The 14864-nt window shown below is 53.3% G+C and overlaps 1 protein-coding gene across 2 annotated transcripts in view; it reads left to right on the top strand.

The window, feature by feature from the left end:
* The window catches only part of GTF3C1 (general transcription factor IIIC subunit 1), a 62861-nt gene that overhangs the window by 32257 nt on the left and 15740 nt on the right, over positions 1–14864 (top strand). For both annotated transcript variants that reach the window (XM_006186706.3, XM_014560870.2), the window contains exons 14-26: positions 177–361; positions 1963–2241; positions 2522–2667; positions 3730–3827; positions 4248–4344; positions 4464–4641; positions 7315–7456; positions 7781–7916; positions 8334–8415; positions 8550–8738; positions 10443–10600; positions 12155–12297; positions 14412–14493. In XM_006186706.3, coding sequence (XP_006186768.2) covers positions 177–361; positions 1963–2241; positions 2522–2667; positions 3730–3827; positions 4248–4344; positions 4464–4641; positions 7315–7456; positions 7781–7916; positions 8334–8415; positions 8550–8738; positions 10443–10600; positions 12155–12297; positions 14412–14493 — 1915 coding nt within the window. The remainder of the gene's footprint in view (positions 1–176; positions 362–1962; positions 2242–2521; positions 2668–3729; positions 3828–4247; positions 4345–4463; positions 4642–7314; positions 7457–7780; positions 7917–8333; positions 8416–8549; positions 8739–10442; positions 10601–12154; positions 12298–14411; positions 14494–14864) is intronic.

Below are 14864 nucleotides of genomic sequence, written 5' to 3' on the forward strand. Positions count from 1 at the left end.
CAGATGTCCAGTGCCTGACACATTTTATCCCATGACGTCGCCTCTCTGGCCCCAGTGGGCAGTTGAATTTGAAAGCCTAGGGCCTGGTGGCTTCCCACGACTCCTGAAGCCAGACCCTGTCCTTTCTCAGCCCTTGGTTTTCTGACACATTATTGTGTCTTGTATTTGAACTTCAGGGTTAAAGTGTCCCAGCCGCCAGTGCCTCAGGGGGAAGCCGAAGAGGAAAGTCAAGGAAAGGAGGACCCAAGTGGGTCAGGAGACTCTCAGCTGAGTGCTTCCTCTAGACCGGAGAGTGGACGGGTGAAAAAGACGGATGAGAAGATGGGCATAACCCAGCTGAAAAACTATAACCCCGTTGTAGGTAAACAGCAGCTTCCTGTCAGTGTGCAATTCACTTTTGGTTGGTGTTGGCGCGTTGATATTTGAGTCCACGTCTGAGCCCTGGGCTGCAGCCAGAGAATCAGGTCTGAATCACTGGCCCGGTCGCGGGGTGCTGGTCCCAGGACTTCTGCAGGCATCGACTTCCCTGTCTGTGAAATGGGTTAATTTGTACCCAGCGTACTTCACAAGGCTGTTTTGAGACCCAGATGAAGCTATGTTAGGTCCCAGCATGATGAATTCCTTCTGCTAAATATACTTGGGCTAGAACATTCTGTAAACCACAGAAAATCTTTACCTCTCCTGACCCCACAAACCTCTGGGAGCTACAACCACTGACAAGTTTGAGCGTTCATATCATTTTCCCAGATTCGGGTCCCACACAGGACTGCCTCCACCAAGCTGCCCAGGCGTCACCTTGTGCTGGGCAGGTGCGCACGGCCAGGCCTCTGTGGCTGGGCTGTCTGCTCCTCTCCTGCTCACAAGTTGTTGGTGGAAGAGGGCAGTCGTGACAGGATCCAGACCAAGGTCAAGCAGAAGGGTCCTGGTGTGGGACACGGCAGACCTGGGGCCCAAGCAGGAGAGGTTGTCTGAGTGACTTCCCCTGCCGAGGGCTCCCGTCACATTGGCGCGGCCTTTACTCTCAAGGTCTCACAGTTAGAAGGTACGGGCGGAGGGAGAACCCTGAGCACGAGGGCGTGTTGCTGAGCAGCTCGTGCGCTCGAGTGGACAGGCAAGGCCTGGCGGCAGAGGAGGGGCCTTCCCGTCCATTGTCCTCGCCGCCCTGTCCCTATGCCTCCCTTGTCTCTCACCTGTCTCCTCTCAATGGGGAAAGTCAAAGAAGAGTTTGTGTCAAAAAATAAGCTGCTTTATCATTTTGTTTGGTTTGGTTTGGTGGGGATAGGTAATTAGGTTTACTTACTTAGGTATTCTTAGGGGAGGTACTGGGACTTGAACTCAGGACCTCATGCATGCTAAGCATGCGCTCTACCTCTTGAGCTATACCTGAGCTATACCCTCCCTATAATAAGCTACTTTAGAAGAACCCAGATGTTGGGATATTTTGCCCAGCCCCCATCAAGCCTTGAGCCCTTATGCAGAGGTCTATCATGGAGGCTCCTTCCCCGTTGCACTCTGCTCACCTCCTGCACGGTCCTCCATCCCTGCTCTCTCCTGTCACTCTGGCCTCCCGGCCTCTCCTCAATGTGCCAGGCACACACCCATCTAAGGCTCCTTGCATTCGCCCTGGGGTGCGTGTCCCCAGGTATCCGCCTGGCCCGCTCCCTCACCCACTTGAGGATATCCCTCGCGGCCCCTCCCCAGTGAGGCCTTTCCTGGCCCCCGTGGAGAATTCCAGCCCTCCCTGCCTTCCTTGCTTTATTTTCTGCACCAGCTACTTCCATCTGATGGTCTGTCTTAGGTAGATTTTCATTGTCCTCTCCCACTAGAAAGAAAGTTCCACAAGAGTGGGGACACCTGCTGTGTCCCTGGCCCTGGGCCGTAGTGGCACTCAGTAGATTTTGAATGACTTGAATTGAATTGAACGTGGGATTTTTCAAACACCATCCGCCTCTCTTGTCCCAGTCCCTGGACTTGGGCGTTCCTTAGGGTTTTTGCCCAAAATGCCCCGCCTGCGGGTGGTCCACACATTTCTGTGGTACCTGATCTACGGGCACCCGGCCAGCAAAACAGTGGAGAAGCCGGGCCTCAGCAGTGAAAGGAGGATGGGAAAGCAGGAGCTGGGCAGGACGGGAATCCCACCCTCCTCTGGAAGCGACTGGGAGGCCTCCTCTGATGCCCCGCCCAAGGACACCTCAGACGGAGCCACCCGGGAGGGCGAAGTGGAGCTCGCCACGGAGACAGGTGAGATGCCCAGACTGGTGAGATGCCCAGGCAGGCGAGCCACGGGAGGTCCAGCGGGGAGGCATGACGTTTCCTTGTCCCTTTCATCTGGACCGGGTGAATCCCCGTACTGCCCTGATCCAAATAAAGACATAACCCAAAACTCCTGAACCCTCGGGCTTCCTGCCTGACAAGTGGGGTTTTGCCTGCGTTTGTGGTGAGAGGGAACCAAAACCTGGGAGGTGACGGCGGCATCATGACCGAGACCCCATCTGCGGGACTGACTCCTGTTCTCTCCTAGTGTATGTGGATGAAGCCTCCTGGACACGCTTCGTGCCTCCCATCCCAGTGCATAGGGACTTCGGCTTCGGCTGGGCTCTGGTCAGCGACATTCTCCTCTGCCTGCCCCTCTCCATCTTCGTCCAGATTGTGCAAGTCAGCTACAAGGTACTGGTGACTCCCGGACTATCACCAGAGGGCGACACTCACTGGTCGAGGGAAAAGACTTCAGGGTCTGAAGTTGCCTGGATGGATGGATGGATGGATAGATGGACAGAAAGACAGACAGAACAGATTGGATGGATGGATAGGTGGATGGTTGGTTGCTGGGAAATATTTCAAAGACTTTTTCTTCGAGATAGATCAATCCATAAACAGATAGACAATTATGGTGTAGCAATAAAATCTGTTTTTACAAATTTGGAAAATACAGAAAAAGGAGAAAATAGAAATGACCATAGAAATGCCATAACTTCATCACTCAGAGGTAGTGTTGTTGGGACATTTTCTTCTAGTCTTTTTTCTACTCTGCCATGTTTGTGTGTACGTGTATGTGTGTGTATGTGAGATCTTCCTTTTTTAAGGAAAAAAACTGAATTGAGACTATACTGTATTTACTCTTTCATTATCTGTTCTTTCCACTGAACAATATATTGTATTTTCCACATCATTAAGTTTTAACTTAATATTAAGTAAATTCATAGGATTCCTTCTTATGCACATACATTAATTTACTTAACCAACATGCTATTTTTGGACATGTAAGTTTCAGTTTCTTGGTGTTGTAAAGGACATGTTGATGAATACCTTTTGGGAGACACGTTCGTGGGCAGCTCCAAAATTTTTACTTTTAGGATAAGAAAGAAGTGGAACCACTGGCTTCAAAGGGAATAAGCATCCTTCATCTTTTTTTTTTTAATACAAATAAATATGTTCCCATATTGTCCTCCAGAAATGTTTTAGCATTTTGTATGCCCACTAGCAGTGAGTGAGGGCACCTGTTTATTGTCCCCAGCAGTGACAGCTGGGTTGGAGGGGAGCAGGACAAGACAGAGCAGAGCTGTGTGGGAGGTTTGGGGGGAACAGGAGAGAGGGGGCACTGTCCTTGTGGGGCTGATGGGCAGATTCAGAGAGCCCACAGCCCAGAAAGTAGGGGTGAGTGTTTTTTTCACAATTCTTGCAATTCACCCTGGCCTCGAGGGTTAACTGAACCTGCAAATCACCCCGCAGGTGGACAACCTTGAGGAGTTTCTGAGCGACCCTCTGAAGAAGCACACGCTGATCCGCTTTCTGCCCAGGTCCATCCGGCAGCAGCTTCTGTACAAGAGGTGAGGTGTCCAGGAATGACGTGGGGTTGGCGGAGGGCCCAGTGCGTCCCTCGGAGTTAGGGTGCTGGGGGACTGTTTCCCAGAGGAAGGGCTTCTGCCCGCGAGGTAGTAGGGACCCACGGTCATTAATTCAGCCACCTGTGACCTTCTACATACAGTGCGGGGCAAATGAAGTGTGGGCTGGCACATCTTAGTACATGATTTCAAGTTTCTTCTAAAGTAAATCTGATAAAGACTGCAGGTCTGGGAGCGGTTTTTCCCTTGGTTACTTTTACTTTCTAATTCAAGCCCCCTGGGAAGGATCAATGCTCTGTTGCCCTGCTCAGGTGTCGGGAAGGGTGTTCCTCAGCCCACCGCAGCCCCCAACGACAGCTGAGAGCGTGGCATGGCGGGGGCCCGCCTCTCCCCTCTGTTTTGCAGACGTTACATTTTCTCTGTGGTGGAGAGCCTTCAGAGGCTGTGCTACATGGGGCTGCTACAGTTCGGCCCCACGGAAAAGTTTCAGGATAAAGACCAGGTAAGGTCCTCCAAGCCCAGAGGAAGGCGGGCCTGCCTGGTAAGTGCAGTTCCCAGACAGCCCGCCCAACGCCGGCTCTGAGGTTCTCCCCTCGCCCCCCTCTGCTGTCTCCCTCGCAGGTCTTTATCTTCTTGAAGAAGAATGCGGTCATCGTGGACACCACCATCTGTGACCCCCATTACAACCTGGCCCACAGCAGCCGGCCCTTCGAGCGGCGCCTGTACGTCCTGAACTCAATGCAGGACGTGGAGAACTATTGGTTTGATCTGCAGTGCGTCTGCCTCAACACCCCGCTAGGTACCGTCTGTCTCGAATGGACCCCACTGCTTTCCCTTCCTTTCTGTCGGATCCCTGGGGGTGAGAGCTCCAAGAGAATAGAAGCCGCTTGGTGGTTTTCAGACTGTCCCCCAGAGGCGTCAAGTGCTGGGCCTTCACTGGGAGGGCTCCCAGCCCCCATCCCAGAAAGCCCCAGCATTCTGCTTTTGTCTTTATCCATTTGTTCATCCAGTACTGTTGAGTGAACACCTCGTGTGTGTCGTTTCCTACGCCCGACCACACACAGTGGGACTTACGCTCTCCGGGAGAAGACATGACACACACATCCAGAGTGCGATTAGTGCTGGGAAGGGAACACACCGTGTGATGAGTCGAGGGTATTTTGCTGGGCTGGTCAGGAGCGGCCTTTCTGGGGAGGAGACTTTGAGCTGAGCTCTAAACCATGAGGCCGAGCCAGCCGTGCCCAGAGCTGGAGGGGAGCACCCCAGGCAGGTGCAGAGGCCCCGGTGCTGATGGAGAAACAGGTGAGGCCAGCATGGGCAGGAGGAGAGCAGCGTCTGAGCGGGAGGAGTAGGCAGGAGCCAGATTCTGGGACCCGAGGACACGGGGAGAGTTTGGGTTTGTTCTAAGAGCAGCGAGAAGCCATTGATGGTTGTAAGCCAAGATCTCGTATGTCTTTGAAAGCTTGCCCTGGCTGCTGTGTGACGCACAGACTGAGAGGCACCAGGTTAGAAGCAGGGAGGCCACTTAGGGGCTGTGACTCAGGTCCAAGAGAGGCTCGCTGGTGGCAGGAGACAGAGGACAGCCAGGGAGGTCTTTTGGAGGAGGAACTGACCAGACTGTCCAGCGGGTTGGATGACTTGGGCTTTGGGTAAGGCCTTTGCTTGTGGCATTTTCCCTCTCTGGAACATCCTGACCTCTGTTCGCCTTGCCGATGGTCACTCCTGTTGCAAGCATTCTCACCCTGAGAAAGCTTTTCCAGCATCTTTATTGTCATCTGATGTCATTCTGTGAATTCCTTGAGCGTGGGAAATTTGGTTTTCATTCCCAGCATATCTCAAAGTGGGTGGCACACAGGTGACATCCCATAAATGTTTATCAGTTGAATGGAGGGTTTGTAGAAGGTGATAGAACCTCCAGTCTTGTGCTCTTTCCTCCAAGCTAGTTTTTATCTGGTCTTTTCTTGCCACTTCTCCTGGGAGGAAAAGGATGCCACATTTCACGTGTACCTGGGAGAGGACTTCCATTCTCTTCCCGCCGTCACAGAGCTGAGCGATCAGGGTTGCACTTTGATTTTTACAAAGCAAGAGCTGCGTGTTTATTGGGTAGAACTGTTTAATGCCAATACGCTAATGAGCACTTGTATAGAACCTTTAATGGGTCCAGATAAATTTTAGAAAGAGTGTGTTTCGTAGAATCCTCTGGCAGCAGTGAGGTGGGCTTGTACCATTGCAGATTTTTAAAGTGCCCTGGTTCCCCTGCATTTTATACCTAGATAAAAATTTGCAAACCAGTATGTTATTTGTACCAGAGTTTTTCAGGCTTGATGGTGAATTTCCATCCCTCTGCATATTCAGAAGCAGAAATGTGGGAGGCTTACTGAGTCCCATTCATCAGGCATTGATTGTCCCTTCATTCACCAAACGTTTGAGGGGGTTCTGCCCCCGCAGACTGAGGGAAGAGCATCGTGTAATAGGACGTGAGCATTCTTTAGAGTGGGGCCTCCCGGAGCATGAGGGTGTACAAGCAGCGCCTGGGGAGCCTGTTGAAATGCCTATTACCGGGCCCTGTCCAGAGAGTGGGATCCAGCAGCCCTGGGGACAGCCTAAACCTGCATCTGTGACCCTCAGCTTGGTGGTGCAGGGAGAGACATTGCTCTTAGATTCAGTGTGTGTGCAAATGCATGGCCTCGGTGAGCTCTGTGTAACCCCCGAGCCTCCGTCTGGGAACACCACCACCATGTTGTGAGCAGTGAGGCAAAGCTTGAACTGGGTGTCTTCTGTGAAGCTCCGGCTGAGAGGTGCGGGGCGTGGGCTCTCCCTGCTGCCCCTTACCCCCACCCAGGCCAGAGTCTCCAGCTGATCGTGTCATGAGAGGCTCTTTAATAATCTGTGGATTATCATAACCTTCCTTTGCCTTACTCAAGCAATGGTTTTGGCCGTATTTTGGTGCAAGAAATGCAGTTTGCTTTATTGTGGAATAACAACGTAATTTTGCAGCTAAATTAATGCACCTCTGGGGCACTCAGGAAACAGCCAGCTGGCTGCGCCTGGAGCCCAGTGGGCCCAGGGAGCCTAGGGGGCTGCCTTGGACTGATCATGCAGCCGTTTTCACTCATCACCTCCACCGTGCAGCATGCAACTCCCTCCCCTGGGGCTTCCCCCAGGAAGACCTGGGGTTTCTCTGGTTGCCTGCTTACCCACCCTTCTTAATAGAGCCCAGGCTGTGGGCAGACCCTTTTCTCAGGTTCACGCACCAGTTTTAACCCTCTTCCTGAGTCTCCCTGTGACATGCTAACATAGGCATTTTGTGCAAAGATGCAAAGCGGCTCTGCCAGTTCCAGCCCCTCTGCCCGGCGGGGAGCCCAGTCACCAAAAGGGTGGCCTCTCACCCCTCGCCACCCAGCAGCACGCCATGGCCTGCCAGACCGCGGCAGGAAGGCGTTGCCCACGGGGCTCATGTTTGGTGTTCTAGGCGTGGTGCGCTACTCAAGTGTCAAGAGGCACAGCGGCCCAGACCAGGGCGGCGAGGAGGCGGGCAGTGTGCAGGAGGAGCAGGAGAGCGCCGTCGACAAGCACAACCTGGAGCGCAAGTGCGCCATGATGGAGTACACCACGTGCGTCCCCGCCCTGCCCCGCCGCGCCGCGGATCCCCGTCCTTGTGCAGGGCTGCAGATGGGTGGCCGTGGCTCACATCTGGCCCCAGCCATGCACCAGCTAGCCCACCTACTGTTAAAAAATAAAAAGAATCCATTGCCAAAGTTCAAAAATTGGGAACTTTACCTAGAAATCTGGGTTTTTGACAAGTTCTTGACTTCAACATGTCGGGTGTTTTTCTGAGAAGGTAACGGTTAGTTATAATAAACGTCCCCCACTCACTCCACGGGCTCTCTCTTCAGTTGCCAAGGAGGCCTCATTTCTGTTTATTTCCCGTTTCCCAGGGGCAGCCGGGAGGTTGTGGATGAAGGCTTGATCCCCGGAGATGGACTGGGAGCCGCTGGGCTGGATTCCAGTTTCTATGGACACCTAAAGCGAAACTGGCTGTGGACCAGCTACATCATCAACAGGGCCAGGAAGGTGGGCTCTCGGGGCACGGGTGTCCGTCCCCGACCCCCGCCCGGGGCTGCCGGCGCTCCTCGTCCTCCTTTCCCTTTCCTGGCTCATAGTTTTTGAATTGGCAAAACCAAAATTGACCAGAAACACGAAGAATCACTTCCATATGTACTGAAGGCACATCAGGCCTGTTTTTTTCCCAGTGGAATCTAATTTATTCTGTGATGTGTACACCTATTCATTTTTTAAAGAAAGAACAGAAAGTCTGTAAGATAAAGTTCACACAAGAGGGGGTGCCTGTGCAATAGAAAAGTGGGGTTGCTGCCCAGCTGTCCTCGGCTTCTCCTCCAGAGACTTGCACACCTCGGGGCAGCAGCTGCCCTGGGCTCTTGGGAATTCATGGAAGCTCATGCTTCATTCGGTGATGCCCTTGTCTTTCAGGGGAACACCACGACAGAGAATGGGCTCACGGTGAGGCTCCAGACGTTTCTGTCTAAGCGCCCATTGCCTCTTGGGGCTGGAGGTACGTGTGCCGGGAGCTCACCAGAAATAGACGCGGTCCCAAATCGGGCCAACAGGACCACGGCACATTCGGTTTGGCTTCCGGCCTCCACGGAGGTCATCTGGAAAGCCTTGTCTTCTTGTGCTTATTTCCAGGCAACAGCAGGTTGAGTATCTGGGGAGAAGCAAGAACAGGATCGGAGCTCTGTGCTGACCGGGAAGAGCAGTTTGAGGTTGACCGGGAACCCACGCTGGACAGGAACCGGAGAGTGAGGGGTGGGAAAAGCCAGAAGCGGAAACGGCTGAAGAAGGACCCTGGCAAGAAGATCAAGAGAAAGAAAAAAGGTTTTGTGATGATCCTTTGCATTTGCTAGACTTGACTTTTGCGTGTTCAGGCTTGGAGATGTGCAGCAGCCCCCTGGCCACCTGGCCTGAGCTCTGCCACAGACTCAGGGTCCATCTCCCTCTGTTTGTGGCCCTAACTCTTCCTGATTGCGTTTTATTTTCCAAACCCAGCCTGCTGACGGAGAGGTCCTTCCTATATGCTTCCCCTGCTGTCTTTGTGTTTTTAGAGCCTTTTCACTTAGTAACTCCGTCAGTTCAAATTTCTAATTTCACCTCACCTGAAAAAACCTTAGCAAAAGTCCTTCGCAAAATCCTCGTCGCCACCAGCCAAAATCCTATTATTCTTTTGGCTTACCTCTTAATGTCTGCATCTGTGCTCGTCAGGCCAAAATTCAAAGCGATGTTGTATTTTTAAATGAGAGGGAGCGTGGGAGTCACCTAAGCCTGCAGGCTCTCTCTAGATCTCCTGACCCCTCACGTGCAGAGCCTTGCAGATTCATCTGGACAGTATTTACAGAGAAGGAGGGCAGCAAGGAGACCGGTGTCCATGTTTTAGGCCACTTTTATATCACCTCAGTGGTCTGTGCGTTTATTTCAGATGAAAACAGAATGTTCAAACAGGAACCTGGTTTTAGTGTTTTATTCGGCTGTCGTCTGTAATAAATGGCCTTGCGTCTGCTGAAATGGCCCCTCAGTTTAATGTGTCCAGATATGCGTAAGATCAGTTTGGCTCACAAAGCCCTGAGTTCATTACCAGGCAAAATGTGGTGGTGGTGTCGCTTTGAATAATTCAGATGCTCTTCCCACTTTTCCTCTGTCTTCATTTGGAAGGCGTGCACTAAACAGACAGTCTTGAGTTGGAAGTAGCATATGGCGTCTGCCTGTGAAACAGCCGTCAGTACGTCCCCGAGGGGAGGAGACCCCAGGAAACCCGGCAGTTCAGAGCTCACGGTTCAGACCCCGTGTCTGCTGCTTGCTGGGCAACTTTGGGCAAGTTGCTGTATCTCTCTGTGTTTCAGATTCCTCAGCTGCCAAATGGGGACAATAATTGTATCCTTCTCATCAGGTTGTTGTAAAGTGTTATTTTAACTAGAAGTGAATGTAAAACATGTAAAAAGCTGAAGCCAGGACTTGGCACATAGTAAATATCCCACGATGTTAGTGGCCGTTACTGTTTGTATAGTAGCGGCTTTGTGCCAGGCACTGTGCTCAGTGTTTCATACCCAGTGTTGTTCAATCCTCAGGACCACCTTGTAGGGTGGGCCTTGTCCCCACCGTGCCCCAGAGTTGGCATGGTGTCTCTGAGGTTGCAGAGCAGGGAAGGGTGGGGGCCCGTGCAGCTGGGGAGCACACCCCGAGCAGGCTTCATCAGCTTGGGTGCAAGGCACCTTCAGAGGGCTCAGGGCTGCTGTGGGAAGGATTGGAGACAGGCAGATAACTAACAAGAGATTGCATCCAGGCTGCCCAGCCCATCACTGTGAAATCTGACCAGAGAGAAATGATGAAAGGAGTAAAAATAAATCTATCAGGAAGGGCTGAGTCTTCTTCTGTGGTTAGTTTACATGGCTTCCAGCACAATGAGATTCTGAGAACCGATACCTTGGTCCAACATGGCCAGGTGGGTGGGGACCCTTCCCCTCTCCAGGGTGGTAATTCCAAACCAGTGGTAAGAGGCCCCCTCCGCTCTCCCCCTGCTGTTCTTAGAAGAGCACCCGGAGGAGAAAAGCAAAAGGCTGCGTTACCACGACGAGGCCGACCAGAGCGCCCTGCGGAGGATGACCCGGCTGCGCGTCACCTGGTCCCTGCAGGAGGACGGGCTGCTCGTGCTCTGCCGCATCGCCAGCAACGTCCTCAACGCCAAGGTGACCAGCCTGCCGCCCCCGCCCCTCCCAGCCTCCAGCTCGCTGATTGCATGTCCCTCTCGTCATGGGGGGTCTTTCCTGTCTGACCCATGTAGGGAGGCTCATGGCCCCTGGGACCCCCCATCCTATCGACTCCACTCGGCCACAGGGAGAAGCATCTCCCAGAACCCTACAGATGAGCGCCACACTCGGTTTTGCCTGTTTCTTCCCAGCCCTGTATGTGTGTATCTTTGCCTGAGTGCAGGCCAAGCAGCTCAGAGCCATGCTCTCTCTCCTCACTGGGAATCTAACCCTTTCCTGCTCCCCTCCTCCCACCCTGGAAAACTCCTATTTACCTTTCAGTAACTGCCTATCATCTCTGGAAAGGCCTCACTGATCCCGCCAAGTGGCAGTGATCCCTGTACTCTCCTCTGCCCCTTGGACGTACACTTCTCATGCTGCTCCTTCTACTCTGGCACCTCTTGGCCCACTGGAGAGGCTGCTTCTAGAACTTCTTATTTGTTTTCGTAGCTGCAGCCCCTCGTCTGGTGCCCCCTGCGCCGTAATCACTTGGTCCATGTGGACCAGGTCAGCGTGGGATGGTGGCCGCGCCTGGGTTCACTCCCCCATCTGCCATGCCACACCGAGGCTGATGTTCAGTTAAGCTCTGCTGTCATCCATTCTAGGGCCCTTCCAGGTGGCAGTGCCGCCAGGCCAGGCAGAGTGGGTGAGGCGGCTTCATACAAAGCCCTTGGCGTTTCCTGTCCTCAGCCATTCCAGCCAAGAGAAACCCACTAAGGGGTCCTATACCCAGTATGCCCTTTGCCTACAGGCACATTAAATCCCTTTTGTTGACCATTTTCCCAGTTTTCTCTCCCCTCAGCCCCTGCCTAAATTCCACCCGAGTCCCTTCTGCGAGGAGGAACCAGAAGGCGTGTTGCTGTCCCTACTGTCTGGTCCTCATTCCATCAAGACACTGGTAGGAGAGGCACGCTTCCCTCCACCCCTGCCACCCTCGATGCAGCTGGGGCGCCAGGAGAGCCCTGCACGGTTCAGGGTCAGCAGACCCTCCACTCACTCGCTTGAACCGACACCGTGTTCTTGGGCCCATCCGTCTGGGCTCTGCCTTCCTGTGTGTATAACGGAGAGGTCCTGAGTCTGTAGATTCAGCTCACTCTGCTTCTGTTAATGGAACTACAAGTACAACACACACAGCATCTCCAATCATATGTAACAGGCACTTAAAGCTTTAAAACCAACCGTCTAAGAAAGCACGTTTTACACACTCCTAGTCCCTCCTAACATATTGCCCTCCAGTCACTGTCACCCAACACCCTCCAAGCACCTCTCTTAGTTGCCAAAAGACACTCTTTTCCCACTGGACACCTCACTCAGTGCCAGGCACACGGCCAGTGCCCAGTAGACGGGACTGAGTACATGTGTGAGGTGACAGTTTTGAGGGTCCGCTGAGGAAAGAGGTTCCACAAAAAGTATCTCCCCGCTCCTTTTCGTTAGTGACCCATCACGTGGGCTCCAAGGATGCTAATTTTCTGACTCGGCTTGTGTTTGATCCAGGTGAAGGGCCCGTTTGTCCCCTGGCAGGTGGTGCGGGACATTCTGCACGCCACCTTTGAAGAGTCTTTGGACAAAACATCTCATTCTGTCGGACGAAGAGCTCGCTACATAGTCAAAAACCCACAAGCCTACCTGAACTATAAGTAAGCCTCATTTGAACTTCTAACCCCAAGAGAAGGTTATTCCAGTGCTTCTGGATTGTTCTTTACTCTTCTTTCATCCCATTTGCTTAAGAGTCGGGTGTAAAACCCGGATAGGTAAAATCTGAGGCTTCCGGTAGCACGCCAGGAGCTGCTAGAGATTGTTAGTTAGATTGTCCTGGATCTGGGGGCCTGGGCATGATTCTGGGCACTTCCACATACAGGGTATTATTTAGACTTTAGGACAGCCTTGTGAAGTTGGTGCAGATGGAGAAACAGGCTGAACAGGCTAGGTGACTTGCTGAATGTCACCTCGTCACGTCACAGGAGTAGCAGGCAGTGAAGGCAGAGGCCTCCACCTCTTTTCACTGCAGTCTCAGTGCCCCAGAGCGGCTCCGGATGTCCCCGCATTAGTGGCGCCTCGTGTAGCTCACTGGACAGGAACGGGGGATCCCTGGGCCATACACATTCAGCCATGCCCTCAGCTGAGCTGTGTGTTCCCTAAGAACGTGTGGGGATGGCAGCTGGCTGGGGGTCGCAGAGCACCCCCTGTGGATTGTCAGTTGCCCGTGAGGCTGCCCCATCCGTCTCCTCTCTTAGGGCCAGGGCATAAAGCCGTCACCAGCCCCATCAGACTCCTACAGCTCCCTCCACTGGCGTGGGCTCGAGTGGGCAGGACCACAGGGCATCGGTGGTGTAGGGAGGTGCCAGGGTGAGGCCAGGAAGGGGCACACGGCAGGGTTGGGCAGACCTGCTTCCACCAGCTGATGTTCATGCTGCAGGGCAGTAGGAGAGCTTGGCTCGGGGTTAATTCTGAGCCCTGGGCAGCCTGCGGTCAGCCAGATGGTGGAGAAATCAGCCCAGCCGTGGATTGTGGAGAAGACGCAGCTCTGCCCGGGCCTCTTGGTGTTGGCACTGTTGACATTTGGGACCAGATCATTCTTTGTTAGGGGGCATCCTGTGCACTGGAGGATGTTTAACAGCATCCCTGCCTCCACGCACTAGGCACCTACTAGGTACCAGTAGGTACCAGTCGCACACTGCCCACCCCCATTATAACAACCAAAAATGTTTTCAGATGTCCCCTGGGAGGGCAGATCGCCGTGTTGGGAACCGCTGGGTTAGACACACCAAGGGGCCTTCCTGTGTGAAGCACTTTCCCCTGTGTGTGGTAGACTCTTAGAATTTTCTATCTGAAAGGGCTCTGATCGCCTGGTCCAGAGTGGAAACTGGCCCAGGGAGAGGTTGTGAGTTGGCTGGGGTGACAGCGAGCTGGTGGTGAAGTGAGATCTGGAACTCGGGCTTCCCGGCCCCTGCCTGACACTCTTCCTCTTGTCCCAAAGTGATCCAGGAGAGGGAGACACTTGTGAGGTGGGGAAGGCTGCGAGGTGAACAGGCCTGGGTCTCCGTCCTTGCCAATGTTCAGAGCTGTGGGTCCTGGGACAGGGTGTTTGTCCACTTAGAAGCTGTTTTCTTACCTGTGAGCAGGATGAGACCCATAGTAACCACACCTGCCCCACCCTTGGAGTCTGTGTGACCGTCACCTCACCAAACTATGAAATGGAATGACAGTCTCTGTGTTGCAAGCTCTTTATGAGAGTCGAAGTGCTCATAGGAGCCCAGCAAACACTGGTTGTCTTTCCCTTTGTTTCCTTTTGGGCAGGTCAGGCTCTCCTGACACCATGGAGCCGTGGAGGTTTGTGCAGTGGACAGACAGTGCTGGAGGAGACCAGTGCCCTTAACAGTACCAAACACCAGGGCCTGATAATGTTTTAAAATTTACAGTACGCTGTCACATAGGGCATCTCATGTGGTCTCGGCCAAAGCCCTGTAAGGGGCAGGCGGGTGGGAGCCACAGTTCTCCGTTTGCACATGGAGAGCGGAAACTCAGAGAAGCCACGGTGTGACGTGTGAGCAGTAACAGGCCTGACTTGAATCAGGTCTGGTCGACCCCAAATCCTTCATTCTTAAAAGCTGTAATCACCCAGCAGGTAGATAAGTAGGTCTTCCTTCACGGTTAGCCACGGCCAGAAATGTCAGAACAGAAATGTCCCGATGGTTCTGAACGTGGACTCGTTACAGTTCCCAGACTTCACTTGGGTCTGCTCTCTCTGCAGGATTTGCCTGGCCGAGGTGTACCAGGATAAGGAGCTTGTTGGGGAGTTCATGAATCGGAAAGCTGACTATGAAGACCCAAAGGTGGGCCCTCCGGCCTGAGCCGAAGGCAGGGATTTCTAGGTTCTAGTCTGGTCCTCCGGACCCTCGGTGCCTCTGCCGGCCTCACAGACGGGGCTTTCCCGCCACGCATTTGGGAAGTCGGCGTGTCAGTTCTTTGGCTGTGGACCTCCTTTGATCAGACTCCAGCACCAGTTTTCAAAGACGGTTAGAATTTGGCATGCCACTTTGCAGTGCTGCTCTGCCCAGAGGCCTGTTTTATTAAGAAAATAGGGCAGCTCTTCAGAAATATTACAAACAGCTAGACTTCTGGAAAGCTTGCAGATGAGCTGTGAGTTCTCTTCCTGAGTTTTCTGGGAGCAGGTCTGGGACAGTGACAGGAAGCCATCCTTCCG

This window comes from Camelus ferus, chromosome 18, assembly GCF_009834535.1.
Source record: "Camelus ferus isolate YT-003-E chromosome 18, BCGSAC_Cfer_1.0, whole genome shotgun sequence".
Classification (NCBI taxonomy): domain Eukaryota; kingdom Metazoa; phylum Chordata; class Mammalia; order Artiodactyla; family Camelidae; genus Camelus; species Camelus ferus.